General features: G+C 46.3%; 1 protein-coding gene across 3 annotated transcripts in view; it reads left to right on the forward strand.

The window, feature by feature from the left end:
- The window catches only part of POMT2 (protein O-mannosyltransferase 2), a 46,196-nt gene that overhangs the window by 3,153 nt on the left and 22,442 nt on the right, over positions 1 to 20,601 (forward strand). For all 3 annotated transcript variants that reach the window (XR_008659386.2, XM_055288615.2, XM_055288614.2), the window contains exons 2-8: positions 5,644 to 5,728; positions 11,205 to 11,309; positions 12,836 to 12,944; positions 14,689 to 14,797; positions 16,381 to 16,540; positions 18,076 to 18,182; positions 18,866 to 18,948. Coding sequence is in view for 2 of the 3 variants with exons in the window: in XM_055288615.2 (XP_055144590.1) it covers positions 5,644 to 5,728; positions 11,205 to 11,309; positions 12,836 to 12,944; positions 14,689 to 14,797; positions 16,381 to 16,540; positions 18,076 to 18,182; positions 18,866 to 18,948 (758 nt within the window). In the remaining variant the exon portion in view is untranslated. The remainder of the gene's footprint in view (positions 1 to 5,643; positions 5,729 to 11,204; positions 11,310 to 12,835; positions 12,945 to 14,688; positions 14,798 to 16,380; positions 16,541 to 18,075; positions 18,183 to 18,865; positions 18,949 to 20,601) is intronic.

The raw sequence follows: 20,601 nt of genomic DNA on the forward strand, positions 1-20,601 counted from the left end.
ATAGCCTCCTCCTCCCAGCTGATCTGGGCTTTCTGTAAGGGGAAAGAAAGATGAATCATGGCCAGAAATGGTCAGGGGAGAATCTTAAATTTTCAAAATAGGTTTATATAACCTTCCACCCCTTTTTCCTGATCATTACCCAGTTGGTAGGCAAAAGGAGATGACCCATTTCTGAGAATGGCTGCCTTAGGTGACCAAACTGCTTCAGTAAGGTTTGCAGACCAGGAGGAGGTTAAAAACATAGAATCAAAAGTCTTTTTGAGTTGATCTTTGAGGGAACTGTTCAGTGCTTGACAATATCATGCCTGTGGATGGTAGGGAGTGTGGGAGGTCCATCGAATACCTTGGCTATTGACTGTTGACACTGTTGGGTGGCCATTGTGACAAAAAGAAATGCCAGTGTCAGACTGTAGATGGTTTGGAAAGCAGAAAACCTGGCAGAGTTTAGTTTCAAGGGCCACAGTGGTATACACAGAGTCAGATGATTAGACTGGAAAAGCAACATCAGCACTGTAAACTGAAAAAGTATCAGCAGTAGCAAGGTACTGATGAGAGCCTGGAGAAGGGAACAAAGTCCTAATGTCAATCTCCCAGGAGCAGGTGGGGTCAGTGCCCCTTGCAACGTGGCTTCCTTTACTGCAAGACAAGCAGGCCAACTTTTGGCGGGAGTCACAAGCCTGGCACGCAGTGGGGGCTTCTGCCTCAGAAACACGTAGTCCCTTACATTGTGCCTAGTCCACGATGGTAGATGTTTCCACACCTGTTGCATGAATCCGGGTGGCTATGACAGCAGTCTTGGTGGTGCAGGCTGGATCAGGAGTTTGATTCCAGTCAGTCTTATGAGAGTACCTGCCCTTAGTGTGGGCACCTACGTGAGTGATCCAGTCTGTCCTATTGGCAGGCAGCCATGATGTGTTTCCACACTTCTCAGCTTTCATCTCTCAGTATTTAGTCTTCCAAGTGGCATACCAAATGCTTCAATCCTTACTGCCATCAGCCATCCAGAGTTGTCATTGGGGCTAAGTGCCTGCTGCTGCCTGGTGGGCAACATCAGCTTTTAACTCAGCCTAATCATTGGTGAGCCAGGCCTAAGCATTTACAGGAACCCCTGTGAATCAAGGGCCCTACTGAACAGCAGCTCGGCTTCAGGTAGCCAAGAAGGTTGTTTCTCCCAGAGTGGGAACTGCCACTTCTTCACGTAAAACCAAGATGCCTCTAGGGCCAGGCTGGCTATACTATTTTTTTTTTTTTTAAGAGATGAGGTCTGACTCTGTCACCCAGGCTAGAGTGGAGTGACAATCATACCTCACTGCAGCCTCAAACTCCTGGGCTCTTCCTGCCTCAGCCTCCTGAGTAGCTGGCACTACAGGCACGTGCCACCACGTCCAGCTATTTAAAACAGATTTTTTAAGAGATGAGTTCTCACTATGCTGCCAAGGCTGGTCTTGAATTCCTGACCTCAAGCCATCCTCCTGCCTCAGCCTCCTGAATAGCTGGGATTACCAGCTGTACTCTTGAATGTACTATTTCCATAAGATCAGTGAGGCTTGTGTAAACCCTTCCCTTGTTATCAGTAGATTCTCACTGACCCACCCCAAAGTGGGAATACTAGGCCAGGGAGTCCTGAGGCCTTTATGGGTCTGGCAATCAATTTCAAAGTGTTGAGTAGTTAAGTAAGAGGTTAATAGCTGCACTTTTAAAAAGGGTGTGCTTGGTACCTATGTCCAGCAGGTGGCACTGTGATTCTGGTGCATGGCTGTCAGTACTCTAGCAGCCACAAAGTTGTTTTTTGTTTTTTTTTTTTTGAGACTCTCGCTCTGTCGCCCAGACTGGAGTGCAGTGGTGCGGTTTCAGCTCACTGCAACCTCTGCCTCCTGGGTTCAAGCAATTCTCTGCCTTAGCCTCCCGAGTAGCTGGGATTACAGGCGCCCCTGTCACGCCTGGCTAACTTTTTGTATTTTTAGTAGAGACAGGGTTTCACCATGTTGGCCAGCCTGGTCTCAAACTCCTGACCTCAGGTGATCCGCCCGCCTCGGCCTCCCAAAGGGTTGGGATTACAGGCATGGCACCCAGCCGCCATGAAGTTTTTAAGCCTGTGATTTATTTCCTTTCCCTTCCAGGGATGTAGATTTTTTTCTTCTGGACCACCAGGAGAGGACAGGATCACCTGTCTACACACAGCAGCCCTTGCACAGGATAATCCTCTTCGACACTTATGGGATCAGTATCAGCTATACATTCAGCACTGGAAGCCACAGGAATAGTACATTGAAGAGGCCCAAAGAGCTCTGCCTGGAATGTCACTTTAACTTCCCTTCCCTACAAGGGAGAGTGGCTCAAACGTTACCAGTTTAATCATCTCAGTCTTTAAAGCAGCTGAGGTTGTGGTAGAGTGGGAGGGATGGTGGGACATAAAGGGAGAGAGTGGCTCTGAGCCAGAAAGCAAGGCATATTTATATTTACTTTTGGCTTGAGTACACAGCTCCCCCAAGAATCTTTCACTGTTTTCATTTTACTCAAAGTTCTGTCTTATGTAGCAGGGTCCTATTGCCGCACCATTTGTTGAAGCGTTGGAGACTTGTTGATTGAGCAGCCACGTCCCATATTCCCTTTTGGCAGGGGCTGCTGGGCTCGCTGCTATTGTCATGATCACTCCTCTTCCTCCTTTTGCCCAGAGGACAGGGCAGTAACCAGGGTAACATTCAATGGCTTGTTTCAATCCTACCTCTTTCCATCAGCCTCTCTAATAGTGGGACAGTGGGGGACTCTCACTACCCCATTGCCTGCCCATGGAGGCCCTCATTCTTTCTCTTACCGAAGACTATGTCTCTCCTCATCCTATGCTTGTCTCCATACTGTCAGGGGCTGGGATTTTATCTTAGCCTACTTAGAAGCTAATAAGTTAGCCTGTCACTGTTTTTTGCATGCTGACAGAAGACAAAGTCTTGGGTCAGAGACAGAGGACTTTATTTCTCATGGCACAGCAAGTGGGATGCGCTTCAGCATGTTGGCATCAGTTTCCTTTGCCCCTAAGTCCCACGTGGTGCTGAGGGACTGGATGAATGCTTGCACATGCAGTAGATTGCATCACAGCTGGGTGATATTAAGCTTAGGGAATCTGCTGGTTTTTTTTTTTTTTTTTTTTTTTGAGACGGAGTCTTGCTCTGTCGCCCAGGCTGGAGTGCAGTGGCACAATCTCAGCTCACTGCAAGCTCCGCCTCCCGGGTTCACGCCATTCTCCTGCCTCAGCCTCTCCGAGTAGCTGGGACTACAGGCGCCTGCCACCATGCCTGGCTAATTTTTTGTATTTTTAGTAGAGACGGGGTTTCACCGTGTTAGCCAAGATGGTCTCGATCTCCTGACCTCGTGATCCGCCCGCCTTGGCCTCCCAAAGTGCTGGGATTACAAGCGTGAGCCACTGCGCCTGGCGGGAATCTGCTGTTTTATGGCAAGCAATAAACAAGACAGCCCTCTGTCTCAGAGTGAGACACTAACTCTTCCCTCAAGGTTGTTTACTGCAAACAGCATTCTTGGCATACCCTGCAAGGCCTGGAGGAGCACAAGAGAGCCACGGAGGACTGTCTCTCATAACACAAGCAATAAAAGCCGGGAGGGAATATGAATGTTACAACTGGTTTTACTTGGGAAACTTTTGAAGTAAAAATCTGGAGCCCAGGCTGGGTGCGGTGGTTCACACCTGTATCCCCAGCACTTTGCGGGGCTGAGGCAGGTGGATCACCTGAGGTTTGGAGTTCGAGACCAGCCTGGCCAACATGGTGAAACCCCATCTCTACTAAAAATACAAAAATTAGCCAGGTGTGATGGCGGCCGCCTGTAGTCCTAGCTACTTGGAAGGCTGAGGCAGGAGAATCGCTTGAACCCGGGAGGTGAAAGGTGCAGTGAGCCAAGATTGCATCACTGTACTCTATCTTGGGCAACAAGAGTGAAACTCTGTCTCAAAAAACAAACACAAAACAAAACAAAACAAAACAAAACTGGAATCCTTTTGTTAGTATGTTCCCAAACAGATTTAAAAACTAACCAGAAATGTCAGGACAGTTTAAATAGGGCCCAGCAGGGCTGGTACTTTATAGTCTACAGAATTGTTTCACATGTGTTATCTGAGTTGAGCCCTAAGGCCTCCCTGGGAGGTGGGCAGGGCAGATAATATTATTGTCTTCATTTTGTAGATGAGATAAGAGGAGTAGAGAGAATAAGTGATTTTGCCAGGTTGTGCCATTAATTAGTGGTGGAGCTGGGACTGGATCTCTCTTTCTGCAAATCAATTTCATTACCCTGCTTTGAAGTTATTTCTTTCTTCAACCTCATCATGCCAATGTCCTCACCGCCTGTCAAGCAAGGTGTTTAGCAGATGATGAAATAGACCTATTCTTTTGCCTATCTTGGACCCACCAAGTAAGATATAAAAAGAACCCTAGATTCTTAGGTAAAACATGTTTTCCCCTTATGTAGTAGGTCAATAATGACTGCTCATGACCTGGGGATTCATGACTACTAGAAAGTAACCCTTCTTTTGAGCTACAGGGAGAAAATAACAAATAGAAAAGGCCAGCCTCTGCTGGATGACTTGGCTGCCTTCCCAAAGCCCTCATGTATGGTGTAGAAAGGTGTATGTGGTTGTATAAAAGAGGACTTTGCATTGTGTTTGAAAGCCTGTTTATTCAAATCGCTTATTTACTTGCAAAATAACTTAAGCAATGAGGATAGGTTTTAGATGTGGTCTTAATTTAGTAAGAAAACCTTCAACTTTTATATACTAGTTAGCATAAGATCAGCCAGATCACAGTTAGCAGCTTACTTGTCACAGGGTGACTGAGCAAAATGAGACTCCTGTGACAATCATGGTTTATAATCTCAACTCTGACCAGCAGCCCAACAATGTCGTAACGGACCTTCTAATAGCAAATGTTGTCTCAGAAGTTAGCAGACTTGGAAGAACCTTTTTTTAATTTAAATTTTTGTTTACACTAGCTACTTGGAGATAAGAAAACTCTTTTTTTTTTGAGATGGAGTCTCGTTCTGTCGCCTAGACTGGAGTGCAGTGGCGCGATCTCTGCTCACTGCAAGCTCTGCCTCCCGGGTTCATGCCTCAGCCTCCCTAGTAGCTGGAATTACAGGCACTTGCCACCACGCCCGGCTAATTTTTTGTATTTTTAGTAGAGACAGGGTTTCACCATGTTAGCCAGGATGGTCTCCATCTCCTGACCTTATGATCTGCCTGCCTCGGCCTCCCAAAGTGCTGGGATTAGAGGTGTGAGCCACTGCGCCCAGCCAGGAGAAAACTCTTACTACAAACCTTTCCATATTATGAGAAAACATCTTGTCCTTTTAAAATAAATAGAAACTCAAGATACAGAGTAAGTATATGTATATTTAACTCAATTGGTAACTGGCTGGTGAATATTTGCTCGCCTTTCTCATCTATCTAAATGAAGACCACTGGGCAGCTTGATGTCTTTCTTCCTAAAATCACTTGTGTCAAAAGATTTTTTTTTTTAAATCCAAACTTTTGCATTAATTGTTTGAAATGCATAGCCTTTAATTTTAACCATGCTTTATGAAGGCCATTTGGATTTTATGATAATTTTAAAATTCTTCTTTCTCTTTCTGTGTTTCCTTTAGTTGGGATGAGACTCACTTTGGAAAAATGGGAAGTTATTATATCAACCGTACATTTTTCTTTGATGTGCACCCGCCCCTGGGAAAGGTGAGCAGTGTGGTGAACAGCAGCTCTCTGGTCCCGGAGGATTGTTCCTAAGGGCTGGAGCCACATCTTGATTTTGGATTTGGGGCTTGTAGAAAGAATTTGGGACTTGTAGAAAGAATTTTCTAACATTTCAGACCAGCTACTTTCATGGAAAATCTCTGGTGTTTTTTAAGGGTCCTCTGGGCCCAGAAATGGAAAGAGGGCCCATCAGCTGAGGGAGGGATGAACAAAGTGTGGCACAGCCATACGGTGGAATAATACTTGGCCATAAAAAGGGATGAGGTTCTGATACATGCTACAACATGAACCTGGAAAACATGCTAAATGGAAGAAGCCAGACACAAAAGGTTACATACCCTGTGATTCCACTTATATGAAATATCTAGAACTGACAAATCCACAGAGACACAAAGTAGATTAGTGGTTGCCAGGATCTCGGGGGATGAAGGATTAGGCAGTGACTGCAAATGGGTGTGGGGATTCTTTACGGCGTGATGACATGTTATGGAATTAGGTAGTGGTGATCATTGCACAATCTTGTGAATATACTGAAAACCACCCATTGCAGACTTTAAAATGGTGGATGTTATGTTATGTGAATTTGTCTCAATTTTAAAAAAGAAAAAAGAAATAGGAATACATTGCATGAAGCAGAAATAGCTTATGAGGCTGATATTCACATGGGGCTGACTTCTTTCTCCCTTCCCATGCCCAGCATACACATGGTTTGATCTGTTTCTCTCACATGTTTTACCATTAGAAATTCCACCAATTAGAATTCACTTTACTCTTTTTTTGTTTGTTTGTTTTTGAGACAGAGTTTCACTCTTGCTACCCAGGCTGGAGTGCAATGGCACAATCTTGGCTCACTGCAACTTCTGCTTCCCAAGTTTAAGTGATTCTCTTGCTTCAGCCTCCCAAGTAGCTGGGATTACAGGCGCCCGCCACCACGCCAGCTAATTTTTGTATTTTCAGTAGAGAGGGGGTTTCACCATGTTGGCCAGGCTGGTCTTGAACTCCCAACCTCAGGTGGTCCACCCGCCTTGGCCTCCCAAAGTGTTGGGATTACAGGCGAGCCACTGTACCTGGCCCATTTTAGTCTTTTAAAAACAAAAACCTCTGAGAAGACTCTCGGATTAGCCCTGGATTTCACTCAAGGCTTTCTTCCTAACTGGAGACTGAGATCTGGGGCACCAAGGGGACAGGAATTTTCCTGTGATTAAGTGGGGAGGGATCTTGGAGCATGTAGTACTTGGGGGATAAAGGCGGGAGCAGGGAAGGCAGGAGGAGGCAGGGAGTGTAATCTTTTATCAAAGATCACAAAGATCACCTATGGTTGGGCTTAAGGAAGCATGAGAGCAGGGGGCCCTACAGCGTGGAGGGATGGGGAGGGAGATAAAACAGGTAGCCTATTTCAAAATTGGCTCTGAGCCCAAGAAAAGTGTAGAACGTATTATGCCTCTTCCTATCTCTTTTATGCTATAACAACAATAACAAGAACAATTAAAAACATTTATTCTGTTCTAGTCACCTTAGAGGCATTATCTCATGTAAGCCTCAGAACAACCTTATAAAGTAGGTATTGTTGCATCCCCATTACACAGATGGGGAACTGAAGGAAGATAAGTAGTTCGCCATAGGGAACCAAGCTAGTAAGTGGCAGAATCAAGGTTCAGGCTGGCGTAGAGCCTGCTCTCTTAATCATGACACCACAGTGCCTCGCAAGCTAGCCTTGGCTCACTCCTCAGACTACATCTGTTACTACCATGGAATTAAACAACAGAACATGTTGAGTATTTGCATGGAGCTCGCCTGGGAACCAGATTTCTGATGAACATTTTTCATAGGAAACCCAGCCCAGTCTTTCTGTGGGGACTGCCCATTCTTTTTTGGAGTTTTCCTGGTTCTCAGCGCACTGTGGACATGTGCACAGGACTGGCTGATTTGTTTAATTTAGCTAAGCCTTAGGCCAGGCGTGGTGGCTCATGCCTGTAATCCCAGCACTTTGGGAGGCTGAGGTGGGCAAATCACCTGAGGTCAGGAGTTCGAGACCAGCCTGGCCAACATGGTGAAACTCCATCTCTACTAAAAATACAAAAATTAGCTGGGCATGGTGGCACGTATCTGTAGTCCCAGCTATTTGGGAGGTTGAGGCAGGAGAATAGCTTGAACCTGGGAGGTGGAGGTTGCAGTGAGCTGAGATCGTGCCGCTGCACTCCAGCCTGGGTGAGACTGAGCAAGACTCCATCTCAAAAATAAATAAATAAATAAAATAATAATATACTAAGGCTTTGCCTTCCTCACATCTGGTTGCCCGTGTGAAGGGAGAAGTGTGAGGCTTCTAAGGCTGTCCTCAGGGAGTGTGGCCCATCTGCACCCCTAATTTATCTCCTGATGGTTCTGTGTTCTGTCTGGTTGAAAGAGAGTGATGAGCAAACTGGAAACCCTGTGAGAGGGCGCAGTAGCTTCTGCAGGTTCTGAGGCCAAGCCAGTCAAGGAATCAAAACCCCTCCAAGTGGCAAGCAGGAAGTTTTCTCCTTTGCTACTGAGGCCGAGACCTGCCTGGCAGCTCCAGTCAAACAGGAACTTAAAACATAAAAAAGCCTGCATATAGTAGAAAATGCGGTCAGCACAGAAGGAAGTACAAGGTCAGAAGCCTCATCCACCACATTTCTAGTCCGCAGAGGTAACCACGGTCATCTTTGTCAATAGTTTCTTATATTCCTCTAGGAATTCTTATATACAAATACAAGCGTGTATGTTTTTATATATGTACATATGAACAACACATTATATATACACACAATTCTTTTTAAAAACTCAAACGGGATAAGACTACAGTTGTTCAGCAACTTGTGTTTGAAACATGATGTATCTTCTTTCCACATTAGCACATGAAGATGCGCTTCATTCTGTTTAATGGCCATGTGTCATTCTATTATGTAGATGTGCTGTAAATATTTATCCCTCTTCAGTTGGTGGGTGGCATGTATGTTATTTCCAGTTTTTAGCCATTACAAAAGATATTGCAGTGAACATCCTTGTACATATATCGTTGTATAGTTGTGCAGGTATATATGAAAAATTCCTAACAGCCAAGCTAAAAAATCGAAGAATATGCACATTTAAAATTGAGTTAGATATTGCTAAGTTTTCCTGCAAAGATGTTGTAATCATGTATACTCCCACCAACGGTATATGACAGTGCCTTCTTCCCCACATCATTGCCAGCACTGACATGATCATACTTTAAAAACTTTGTTGGCCGGGCGCAGTGGCTTATGCCTGTAATCCCAGCACTTTGGGAGGCCAAGGCGGGCGGATCACCTGAGGTCAGGAGTTCGAGACCAGCCTGGCCAACATGGTGAAACCCTGTCTGTACTAAAAATACAAAAATTAGCCGGGCGTGGTGGCAGGCGCCTGTAATCCCAGCTACTTGGGAGGCTGAGGCAGGAGAATCGCATGAACCCGGGAGATGGAGGTTGCAGTGAGCTGGGATCGCACCATTGCACTCCAGCCTGGGTGACGAGTGAGACTTTGTCTCAAAAAAAAAAAAAACAAAAAAAAACTTTATCAATTGGAAAGTAAAAAATGACATATCACTGTTTCCATTTGCATGACTGTATGAGTTAGGTTGAACATTTTTTCATATGTTAGGCATTTGTATTTTGTTTTCTATGAATTTGCCATTTTTTTCTAGTAATTCATTTTTTTCTATTGATTTGAAAGAGTTGTTTAGTTAAGAAATTAACTTGGGGCCAGGCGTGGTGGCTCATGCCTATAATCCCAGCACTTTGGGAGGCCGAGGCGGGTGGATCATGAGGTCAGGAGTTCAAGACCAGCCTGGCCAAGATGGTGAAACCCCCGCCTCTACTAAAAATACAAAAATTAGCCGGGCATGGTGGCAGGTGCTTGTAATCTCAGCTATGTGGGAGGCTGAGGAAGAGAGTTGCTTGAACCCGGGAGGCAGAGGTTGCAGTGAGCTGAGATTGTGCCACTGCACTCCGGCCTGGGTGACAGAGTGAGACTCCATCTCAAAAATAAAAAATAGAAAAAGAAATTAACTTGGGGCTACTTTTAACCTTAAAGGAACTGAGAGAGAACTGAATTTTGAGTGTCTGCTAAGTGCTTGGTATAGTGTTAGGTGTTTACTTCATAGCACCTCTAATCCTCACGCCCCCTGTGATGAAGTTTTTATTACCTATAGCTCAGAGATATTAAATATTGTCCGTGATCTGAGAGCTAGAATACACGGCACTGAGATCCAAAGCATCTGTACATTTCTTCGCTCCAGACCAGCCAAGCAGTCTGGAAATGTATGACACTCCTCAGGTGAGCTTGTCCTGCGAGATCCCAGGTGGGAAGAGGGATCCATTTGATTGCCACTTGGCAGCTTTAGTTCATCTAGCTATTTGGATGACCCTGTCTGGACCCTGGGGTCCCTGCCTTCCTTTTTAAAAACAAGTCTTTGTTGCCTTTTACTGCCAGACTTTGGCTTCTATACCTTGACCTGGAGCTGTAGAGAGTGGCTCTGTTTAGAACTACTTAGAGAAAAAAGCGGGTTGGTTAGTAGTCTAAATCCAAGTCCCACAAGTGTGGCTAGGAGGGCCTTTCCCCACACAGCCAGTGTATTCCCTCCCCCAACACAGCCCGCCAGAGCCCAGGGGTCAGGCTGGAGCAGCCTGGGGCTGTCCCAGATGGTTGGCATTTGCCAGCAATTTTTATACTTCAGCTGCTTCTGATTGCTTGTGTGAAAAATATAATTTTATAAGTCGATGGCCAAGGAAATATACAAAAGACATGGCTGATCTTGTCAAAGATTTCGAAGGATTCATGACTCACAGTCTCAGTTTCTAGTTGATTTGTTCTGTCTTGGGAGGTACCAAGGTTGCCCTCCTTTGGAATATTAGGAATGGGAGAAACCAGCCTCTGGCCTTTGGCAGTTTTTCTCTTCCCGGCTGGGCAAAGCATCTGTCTTTGCATTCCTCTTTCTGATTTTCTTCCCTTGTCTCTATTCCTGGTATGTAGCTCCTTAGTCCCTTTTCTCTCTCACTGTGACTTGGAATCTCACTTTCCTTTCAAAAGGCCAATTCCCCAGGAATCAGCCTCTGCCCATGACCCAAGAGCTGCCGTGTTTTATTTTATACCATCTGAAGGAAAGCAGAATCAGAGAGCCCCTTACTGACTCTACCCTTCAAATTGTGGGGCTCTTTTTCCTTCCTAAGTGTTTAGGTTGTGCTGTTCCCAGATCTCGGCCATAATACAAGACAGGATTTGTTTCAAGCAGTGAGCTCTGTAGACAAAAGATTCTTTGCTCTGTGGCAGCTGCAGGAGAAAATGTCGCATTGGCAACATTTTCTATGGACAGTTGTCAAGGGAACCCAAAGTCTGTGGGTGCAGCTGGAGGGAAGTTCAGAGGACAGAGGAATCTTCTCCCAAAAGCTTCTCATCTTTTTGTTTGTTCTTCTCTCCTCAGATGCTGATAGGTCTTGCTGGCTACCTGAGTGGATATGATGGTACCTTTTTGTTCCAGAAGCCTGGGGATAAATATGAGCATCACAGCTACATGGGAATGAGAGGAGTAAGGCTTCCTGACTTGATATGGACTTACCGAACCCTGGGGCCACACTAAATCAGAAATGTTATAGTTAGCAGCCCTGGCGTGGTGGCAGGTGTAAATAAAGGGACTTTGGGTGGTGAGGAGAGGGGAGGATGATCAGACCCTCCCCTGTGGTGTAGATACTCAAAACTGAGGTGAGGAAGAAGGGAAGAGGAGGCCGCAAATAATACAGAGATGACATAGATAGGAGCAAGCACGCACTGTCACCTGCTGCCCTGCCCCAGTGTACTGTCAGACCTCAGGTTGGAGAACAGCCTGGAACCCGGGCAGTCAGGAGTCTTCTGCAGCCCCAGCGATGCCTCCAGGCACTGGCACGTTGCCTGCTCCTCCCCTCACAGCCACAGCTGCTGGAGTGTTGCCTACATCTCAGAGCCTTTTCTGAAGATTTTGGCATCCCCACACCCTGTCACCATGTTCCTGTGTCTTTCCCCATGAAGGTTTCAGGCACACAGAAAGAGTTTTCTAGCCTTATGTGAAGGGAGGCTGAATGTCTGCTGCAGTCCCTCTGTGTCCTGATTCACAGCACCAGCCTTGATGGAACATGGCAGGGCCTTAACACCCAACTCTTTGGGAATCCCGAACATGTGGCTGAATGAAGCCAGCAGAAGCTGACCTCCAGTGTGGACCTCTCAGACAAGTTTGCATTTACAAGCCCCTTTCCTTGAGGATTTCACAGCATTTTAAATAAATGGCTGTGTGCTTATTTGGCCTCATCATTAGATGATTTGCATGGCCATATCATGGTATATTAAACAAGGAGTATATCCTACCCTCCAGTTCATGTTTTTAAGTGATTCTGTGTCTTCCTAATAACTTTTGAACACCACATACCATACATAATTGGATGTGACAACCAAACGTGAGAATTTCCCATTCTTCTGGCTTGTCTGTTTATTTTGATGGACAGGTAGGGGATGGAAGAGGGCCGGCAGCTTAAAAAAACAAAAAATAAAACAGGCATCCAGGTACTGAAGTATCAAGCAATTCCTGTTTTCAAAATCAAAATATGTACATTGTGTAGATTAAAGACTGGTTTCTGGTGTAAATGAAGAAAAGAACTAGGGGTTCCTTAAAATTCTCTGAAATACCTTCGGAGGGGTCTTTCTCAACTTGTACCTACAGTTGTGTAATAGAAGCTAATGGCTATCAATTACTATCTGTGTGTTAATAACACTCATTTTCTTCCCTTCTCTCTTTTCCTGGTGTGTAGCTACTTGGTTGCTTTTCTCCCTCTCTCCTACCCACACCTTCCTGGCTGAACTTTGCTGATTTCATGTCAGTGCACAATGGGAACATGTATATTGCTTGATTTGGCTCTTCACTATTACAATACTCTTTTCTTAGTTATAGATATCCTAGGTGACTTTAGGTTACCAAAGTCATGCCTTCATCAGGTCCCCTGTCTTAAATGTTAGGTTGTACTGAGTCCAGTAGGTCCCTGACCCAGCTCAGCTTGTTATTTGACAGCTTCTCTCTTCCTCCTACAGTTCTGTGCATTTCTCGGCTCCTGGCTGGTCCCCTTTGCCTACCTCACTGTACTGGATCTGTCCAAGTCCCTCTCGGCAGCACTGCTCACTGCTGCCCTCCTCACCTTTGGTAAGTTGTCTTAGCCATACCATGGCTTTTGGGAAATGCGGGGCCACCCTGTGAATGTAGCTGAAAATCAGTATGTTCAAGGGCCCTATCTGTGGGTCCAGTTCAATTAATTTTAGGATTGGGTAAAATGTACTACAAATCTCATTCACTAGTAATACTTAATGTATATCAATAGTTATATATAACAAGCCTTTATATTATTGGAGGGGAGAATCGGCATGAGTAATTCCAAGGAATAGATTTACCTCCAAGTTATTCACAGTTGAGTTTGGAATGGGTAATAAGATAGATTTGTATGTGAGTATGTGTGTTTTTGAAGGAAGCTTATAATTCTAATTTTGCTTCTCTTAAGTTAAGATTAGTTTGCATTCCTAAACTAATTTCAACTGAATATAAAGGTAAATGCAGAAGTAGCTGGGTGGCAAGAGATAGCAAAATGGGAACTTGGATAATAATCTTCACATGGATAAATGAGAGTTCATCGTAGAAGTTGATCCTGTTGCTAGCTTTGTTCCTATGAAAGTGAATTCATGACCTTGTGGAACTTAACATTTAAAGAAGTCTAGACCAATTTAAATGGGGTACTTTAGGGGTTTGACAGATATGTTGCTTTGTTTTGACAGATAGATTGCAAGATTATTGGCTTTCCCTATAGAGGACTGGTGGCTTTTTCCTTGTATCTTGAATTTCCATCTTCAGTTATTCATTCATTTAGTCATTTATGCACTTTTCATTCAATAGTTATTTCTCAAGCACCCACCCTGCTCCCGGCCACTTTTCTTAGTCTCAGAGGATACACTGATGAGTCACTCTGGTCTCATTGAGCTTACCCCATCGTGGGGCAGACAGTAAATAAACAAATAAATGAATAAGTCTGTCTGTGATGGCCTAAGCCACAAGTGCAATGTAGAAAATAAAGCAGGGTAAGGGATGGAATAATGAAGATCAGTACTATTTTAGACAGGGTAGTCAGGAAAGAACTTCTGAGAGGGAAGCTTTGAGCGGAGACCTGAGTGAGACAAAGGATCAGGCCCTGCAGAGATCTGAGGGAAGAGCATTCAGGCAGGGGGAGGTGCATGTACTGTAGTTCCGGTGTGGAGCTCTGTGGGTTCAAATCCAGTAAGAAGGCTGGCATGGCGAGGGCAGAGTGAGTGAGGCAGAGGGTGTTGGGAGATGAGGTTGGATGGGTAGGGAGACCGCACAGACTCTGGCAGTTGTCATGAGAACTTTTTACTTTGAGTGAGGTTGGAAGACATTCGAGGGTTTAAGCAGGGGCATGATATAATGAGATTTAAGGATTTAAGTTAAAAAAGAAGATCACTCTGCCATCTGTCTGGAGAATCGACCTCCAAGAGAGACTTCATGTAAAATGATAAGATTCTATCATAGGTGTAGATAGTTTGCAGTTACATGAGCAGAGTGGCAGGACTCCCTTTTTGATGGTGGAAATGAGGAAGACCCCTCATCTCAGGGTTGGTCTGAGGGAGTGAATGACATGATCCTCTCTTGGGTTGAGGGCCTAGAGGCAGTGTGAGTTACTGCTTCTTGTCATTGGGCTTTGATGTCTCCCAGAGCTGTGGCCTTCCACCTCCCTGATGACTCAGTGTTGACTCTAGTCCTGACTGCACAAGCGCTTACACTCAATTAAGTGGCAAGAGGAACTGTTTCCTACTGCTGGGGTGTTTGGTTTTCAGGGGGCCCTTCTCTTACCTTGCTTTTTCACCAGTGAGCTCGTGTTTTTCAGACACGGGATGCCTCACTCTGTCCCAGTACATCCTCCTTGACCCCATCCTGATGTTCTTCATCATGGCTGCCATGCTGAGCATGGTCAAGTACAACTCCTGCGCCGACAGGTCAGAAACTCTATCCCCGGGAAGGGAGGGTCAGAAGCTGTGGCAGCTCCAAAATTTCTGTAATGGCCAGGGCCAGAGCGGGTGCCCAGAGACTTGTCTTGAAGCTGAGTTTAAGGCAAGCATACTTTTTGTTTGTTTGTTTTTTTAACTTAGATTGTCCATTTTAGATCATAAAATAGATTTTAAAAAGTTTTCTACAGATGATTTTATTTTTGCCATATTCAAGACTGAGAAAATATCAGTTGTCCTTTTCAAGCGTATTATTATTATCATGTTTACAATGGAGTATAATTGGGTAGGAGTTTTGGGATATCTTGGAGGGGTCCTAATGCTTTCCCCACCCACCTCCTGTAACCAGTGCTGGTTAGGAAATCCCGGGACAGGGCTGTCCTTCACATACGCTGTCCTAGAAGGGAGGGCACCAGGGTAGACGCTGCCTGGAAACTGTCTCCCTGCCGTCAGTGGTTGCATCCAGTCCTGACCTAATGATGGGAATAGCGTATGTAAAGGTTGGCTTGAATGGCCCATACCAGCCAAGAGGATCCTTCCAGGTCCTGGTCAGTTCTAAAGCTGACTTGGAGGGTCCGGTCTACTTCCAGAATAGTCTTTTCCAGATCATCCTTCTACTTCTGAAAATGTAGAATAAGTCATTCATTCTATTCAAACCAGAAGAGTTGGCCCTCGTAGGCTTTTCTGGAAGTTAACTTTGTATAGCCAGGCCCATTAAGCTCCATCGTGCTAATCAAACCTGATCAGTGACTCAGCCCACTCTCGCTTTGGTTGTTGTACTTATGCCACATCCACTTCCATCTACCATTTCTTGAGTACATACTGTGTACCAGGTACTATGCTGGTAGCTGGAGGTACTGAGCTCTGTTGGGCTTGGCTGTTAAGGAATATTCACTCTGGCAGAGGAGGCAGCCAGAGAGCCAGAGAATCACAGTGTAGAGTACTAGGTGCTATACGAATAGCAAAATGGTTAAGAGCACTAACCTTGACCCAATTGCCTGGGTTAAAACTGCCCCACTGCCTGCTAGCTGTATTACTCCACCTCTCTGTATCTCGATTTCCTCCTGTGCAAAAAGAGGACCTAGTGACAGGATCCTCTGTGTGCTGTAGTGACGGCTAGAAGAGTTAATATATGCATCGTACTTGGAATGGTGCCTGACACATACATAGTAAGCACTCGGTAAATGCTGCCTTTGACAGGTGCAGAGATGACACAAAGGAGAGGACTGCCTGAGTCCAGGGGCACCTAAGGATTCTCCTTTTCCTCCCGCCTGACTGGTCATTCATGAAGAAGGAGCCCCCGCTTACCCTGAGCCCTGTACTTAGCCAGGAGCACTAAGGACACTCTCCCCAGAAAAATACCCTGCGCACTCAGACTGTGCTTTGCCTGCCGTTCCAGGGGTTTCATAGCCGCCTCCTCCATGGAGCCATGCCATGGTCCCTTGAGGCTAAGAGCCCCCAAGACAGGGCACAGCACAGCCGCTCCAAGTCTGAGAACTGCTCTGTCCCCTGCTGCGCTTGCGTTTGGCTTTGGTTCCAGCTGCCAAATTGAACTCCGTCTTGTTGATTTTCAGGCCCTTCTCTGCCCCCTGGTGGTTCTGGCTCAGCCTGACTGGCGTTAGTCTTGCTGGTGCTTTAGGGGTCAAGTTTGTTGGCCTCTTTATCATCCTTCAAGTGGGGCTGAACACCATTGCAGACCTTTGGTACCTGTTCGGAGACCTCAGTCTTTCATTGGTGAGCACCCAAGCGTTTGCTGTGGAAATGTTTTTGCTCCCTGATGTTGCTGAGTAGGAGCCGGTGGCCTTCTCTGTCTCTGCTGCAGGTGGCAGAGTGGCTGTGTTCTGGGTCCCAGGTGGGCTGGACCCCCCCCCACCCTCCGCAGACAGCAGGACATCAGGGAGTGGGCCCGGCTGAGGACTGGATAGGGTTCAAGGGAGAGGATAAATTAACATTCTTGGAAGTGTCTGTCTTTTTGCATTTGTTTTATAATGTCTGTCTGTCCTTTTTTTTTTTTTTTTTTGAGATGGAGTTTCGCTCTGTTACCCAGGCTGGAGTGCAGTGGGCCGATCTTGGCTCACTGCAACCTCCGCCTCCTGGGTACAAGTAATTCTCTTGTCTCAGCCTCCCAAGTAGCTGGGATTACAGGCACATACCACCATGCCCAGCTAATTTTTGTAGTTTCAGTAGAGATAGGGTTCTACCTTGTTGGCCAGGTTATTCTCAAACTCCTGACTTCAAGTGATGCGTCCACCTTGGCCTCCCAAAGTGTGGGGATTACAGGCATGAGCCACCGAACCTGGCCTGAACTCACAATTTTCATTTCCTGGCCCACAGTCTCCATATTTGGAGGCCAGTAAGGGCCTTTACACTTTATTATTTATTAAGGGCTGATTCTGTGCCAGGCACTATGCAAAATGCTTTACCTCCATTATCTCATTTACCCCTCATAATAGTCCTATGAGGTGGGGAGTTATTACCCTGGTTTTCAAACGAGGAAATCAAAACCTACAGAGGTAGTGACTTCCCCAAGCCATCAGGGAGTGAGAGGTGTATCTAGGAGTCACGCCCGGGTTCGGTTGGCCCCAGGCCATCACTCTGCTGTGGTGCTGCTCCATCACCTCTGAACCAACTCCTAACAAGTTTATTCATTCATTCATTCATTCAGAAAAGATGTAAAGACCATCCACTGTGTGTGAGGTGATGGAATATACAGATGAATACAAGATGGTCCCCACCCTCTGTGGTCAATGGAGAGAGAGAAATAAGGAAGCAGGCAGTTACAGTCAGCCAGGAGTGCCGGGAGAGCACAGAAAAGGGCACTCAGCCAGTCCCAGGCAATCCAGGAAGGCCTCTGAGAGGAAGCCGTGAAGTTAAGATAAGGAGCCGTTAGTCATGTGATGGGTTGGGCTGGGACAGTAGAGGAAGCACTGGGAAAGTTCAAGGAGGTTAGTGTCCCTGGAACATGGAGGGGATTAATGAGCAGCTATGTTGCAGTTGCAGGCAGTGCCTTGTCCTTGGCACAGTGACATCCTGGAGTCTTGGGTGTAGAGCCTGGAGAGGTAGCAGAGGGCTGGCCCATGTTTATCTTGTGTAGTGCTTGGGTGGTGGGTGTTACAGAAAGGCTTAGGGTTTCCACATATTCTTCTCTCCTCTTGGCCATTTTTTATGATTATGACTACATATTAGAAGCTATATATAATGCATGCACAGTGCCTAGGGAATAAAGAGGTCTCACATGCCTAGCACCCCACGCTGGCCTCTGTTTGCAGGTGACTATGGGAAAACACCTGACTGCTCGTGTCCTGTGCCTCATAGTGCTGCCCCTGGCTCTCTACACAGCCACCTTTGCTGTTCACTTCATGGTGCTGAGTAAAAGGTACGGACAGAGCCTTTGCAGCATCTTGCGTCTGGTTTTCCTTTTGCTCCTAAGCCTGTGGAGGGGCCGAGTGATTTTCTGGGTCTGTGGTTAAAATGATAGGAGAGGGACCCCAGGGGCTTTTTCCTGTTTCTTTCCCGCTATGTTCTATCCTTTGGGTATATGCTAAGGGCTCAGAAAGGCCAGCACCCTAACCTGAAGGAAGAAGCTATTTTCCTTATAGCCAAATTGTCACTTATCTCTAAACAGAGTCCCCTGTACTTAGCAGGGATAGGCCACAGTAAGATGTGCAGTAGGAGTGAGGGTAACAATAACAATAACTCCGGCAGCAACAGCTCTCACTTAATGAGTAGCTATTGAGAATCAGGAACTGTGTTCCGCATTTTGTATACAGTATCTCATTTAATCACAATCACTTGCGACTTCTCTTGGTTTCTTTAAATCTCTAGTTTATAAATGAGGAACTAAGGCTAAACAAGGTTATCTTGCCCAAGGTCACACAGCTAGTAAGTGGCTGAGTTGGGATTTGGACCCCAATTTCTCCAACTCCGTCACCCACCTCTGTCCCATGATCTGATTCTACTTCCCTTAAACTAACTGAGCGGAGCTCTTCCCAGCGCTCCTGGGAAATCACATTTTCACTCCTTTAACTTGGCTCTCTTCTGCTCTTCCTCTCCCCACAGTGGCCCTGGTGACGGTTTCTTCAGTTCTGCCTTCCAGGCCCGGCTTTCAGGGAACAACCTGCACAATGCTTCCATCCCTGAACGTGAGTGTCTCTGGGCCTTTACAAAGGTAGAAGGCAGAGGGGCTTCCTGGGAGTCGAACTGGGAAAGACAAATATGATGGCTTGTGTTATTTTAGCCTGTGATGGCATGGGGGGAGAAAGACCCAGATAGATCTGGTAAAAATACTCGAGAGTGAATCAGGACAGAGGAGAGGAAGACATCCTGAGCAGCAAGCTCTCTGACCCTAAAGAATGACTTCTCCTTGGTGGCTCTCCAAGCCAGCTCTGTGGGAAGGTCACTCAGAGAGAATATGGTGACAGCACTAGGCCCTTCAGAGCCAGTTGTCAGTTTCCCGCACCACTTTCTGAGTGTCGCATCCATTCATCTATGACAGATGGTAGTGGAGCACGTGCTCACCCTCCAGAGAGGCAGCCTGGTGTAGAGGAGCTCCACACGGTGTGGCCGGAGGCGTTGAGTACATTAAGAGGGAGCACAGCTCTGGGGATTGACAGGCGTGAAGGAGCATGGCTGCTGGGCGGTTAAGGGCATCAGAGGTACATGATGTGGGTTGCCTTGGAGTCAGGCCCTGGAAGGATGTGTGGCTTTCAACAGGTAGAGGAGAGGGCATCTCAGGCAGGAGGGATGACATGATCAAAGCTGAGGACAGAGTAAAACTCGAGGCACAGGTTATATGCAGAAGACTACTGGAAGATAAATGTGCAAGTTAGGTTGGGCCCAGACTATGAGGGTTTGAGGTGTCTGGATGAGGTATTTGACTTCCTCAAACAGACCTAGTGGAGGTCTTTGAGCAGCCAGGAGGCCAGGAAGGCTGTGCTGTAGGGAGATGACATGGGTGGGAGAGTCGAGGCTGAGTGGGGAAGGGACAGAACTGTAGGCAAGAGAAGCCCTCTGGGAAGCTATTGCAGGAACCTGAGCTGGGTATGGTGGGGCAGCCACAGGATAAGGCAGATGGGCATATACAAGGGAGATCTGGACACAGCAAGAAAGGAAGAAAGATGTCACTAAGGACTTGAGTGCAGGTGATTGCTTCCTGGAGGCGGAGACTGCATCTCACTCATTTTAGTCTTTCCAGGACTTTGCACAGTGCCTAAAATGCAGCGGACTCTCCCAGACTGGGAAGAATGAGAAATAGGGAAGCAGGAGAAGAAGTTGGGTTGGAAGGGCAGATACTGAATTCCACAGTAGAGGGGTTGATGGTGAGCTGCTTGGGGAAATTGTTGCCATGGGGCCAGTGGGATTTGGGGCTGATGCTTTCAAAGGAGGAATCAGACAAGTAAAATGGTAATTGATGCTGTGGCAGTAGCTGTGATTTGTAAGGAAACTGTAGAAAGAGGAAAAGAATAGGGCTGAGGTCAGATCACTGGGGAATGAAAGAGGAGGAGGAATTAGGAGAGGAGACTGTGCAGGAGCAGCCCTTGAGAGAGTGTGCGGTCGAGAAGCGGGAACAGAGAGCATTTCAAGAAATAAAGGTGGTCAGCCACGTGCAGGGCTGCTGAGGTTGGCCTGCCTGAGAACTCAGAAGAACACAGCTGTGGAGTTTAGCAAATTCCTGCTCATTATTTAAAGGCCTAGCTCAGCTGTCATCTCTTTGATCAAGTCGTCCTCTCTTTACTCCCTGGGAGAGAATTTGTCCTGTTCCGAGTTCCCACCACTCCCACTGTGTCACACATTGT

The sequence above is a fragment of the Symphalangus syndactylus genome, chromosome 8 (assembly GCF_028878055.3).
Source record: "Symphalangus syndactylus isolate Jambi chromosome 8, NHGRI_mSymSyn1-v2.1_pri, whole genome shotgun sequence".
Lineage (NCBI taxonomy): Eukaryota > Metazoa > Chordata > Mammalia > Primates > Hylobatidae > Symphalangus > Symphalangus syndactylus.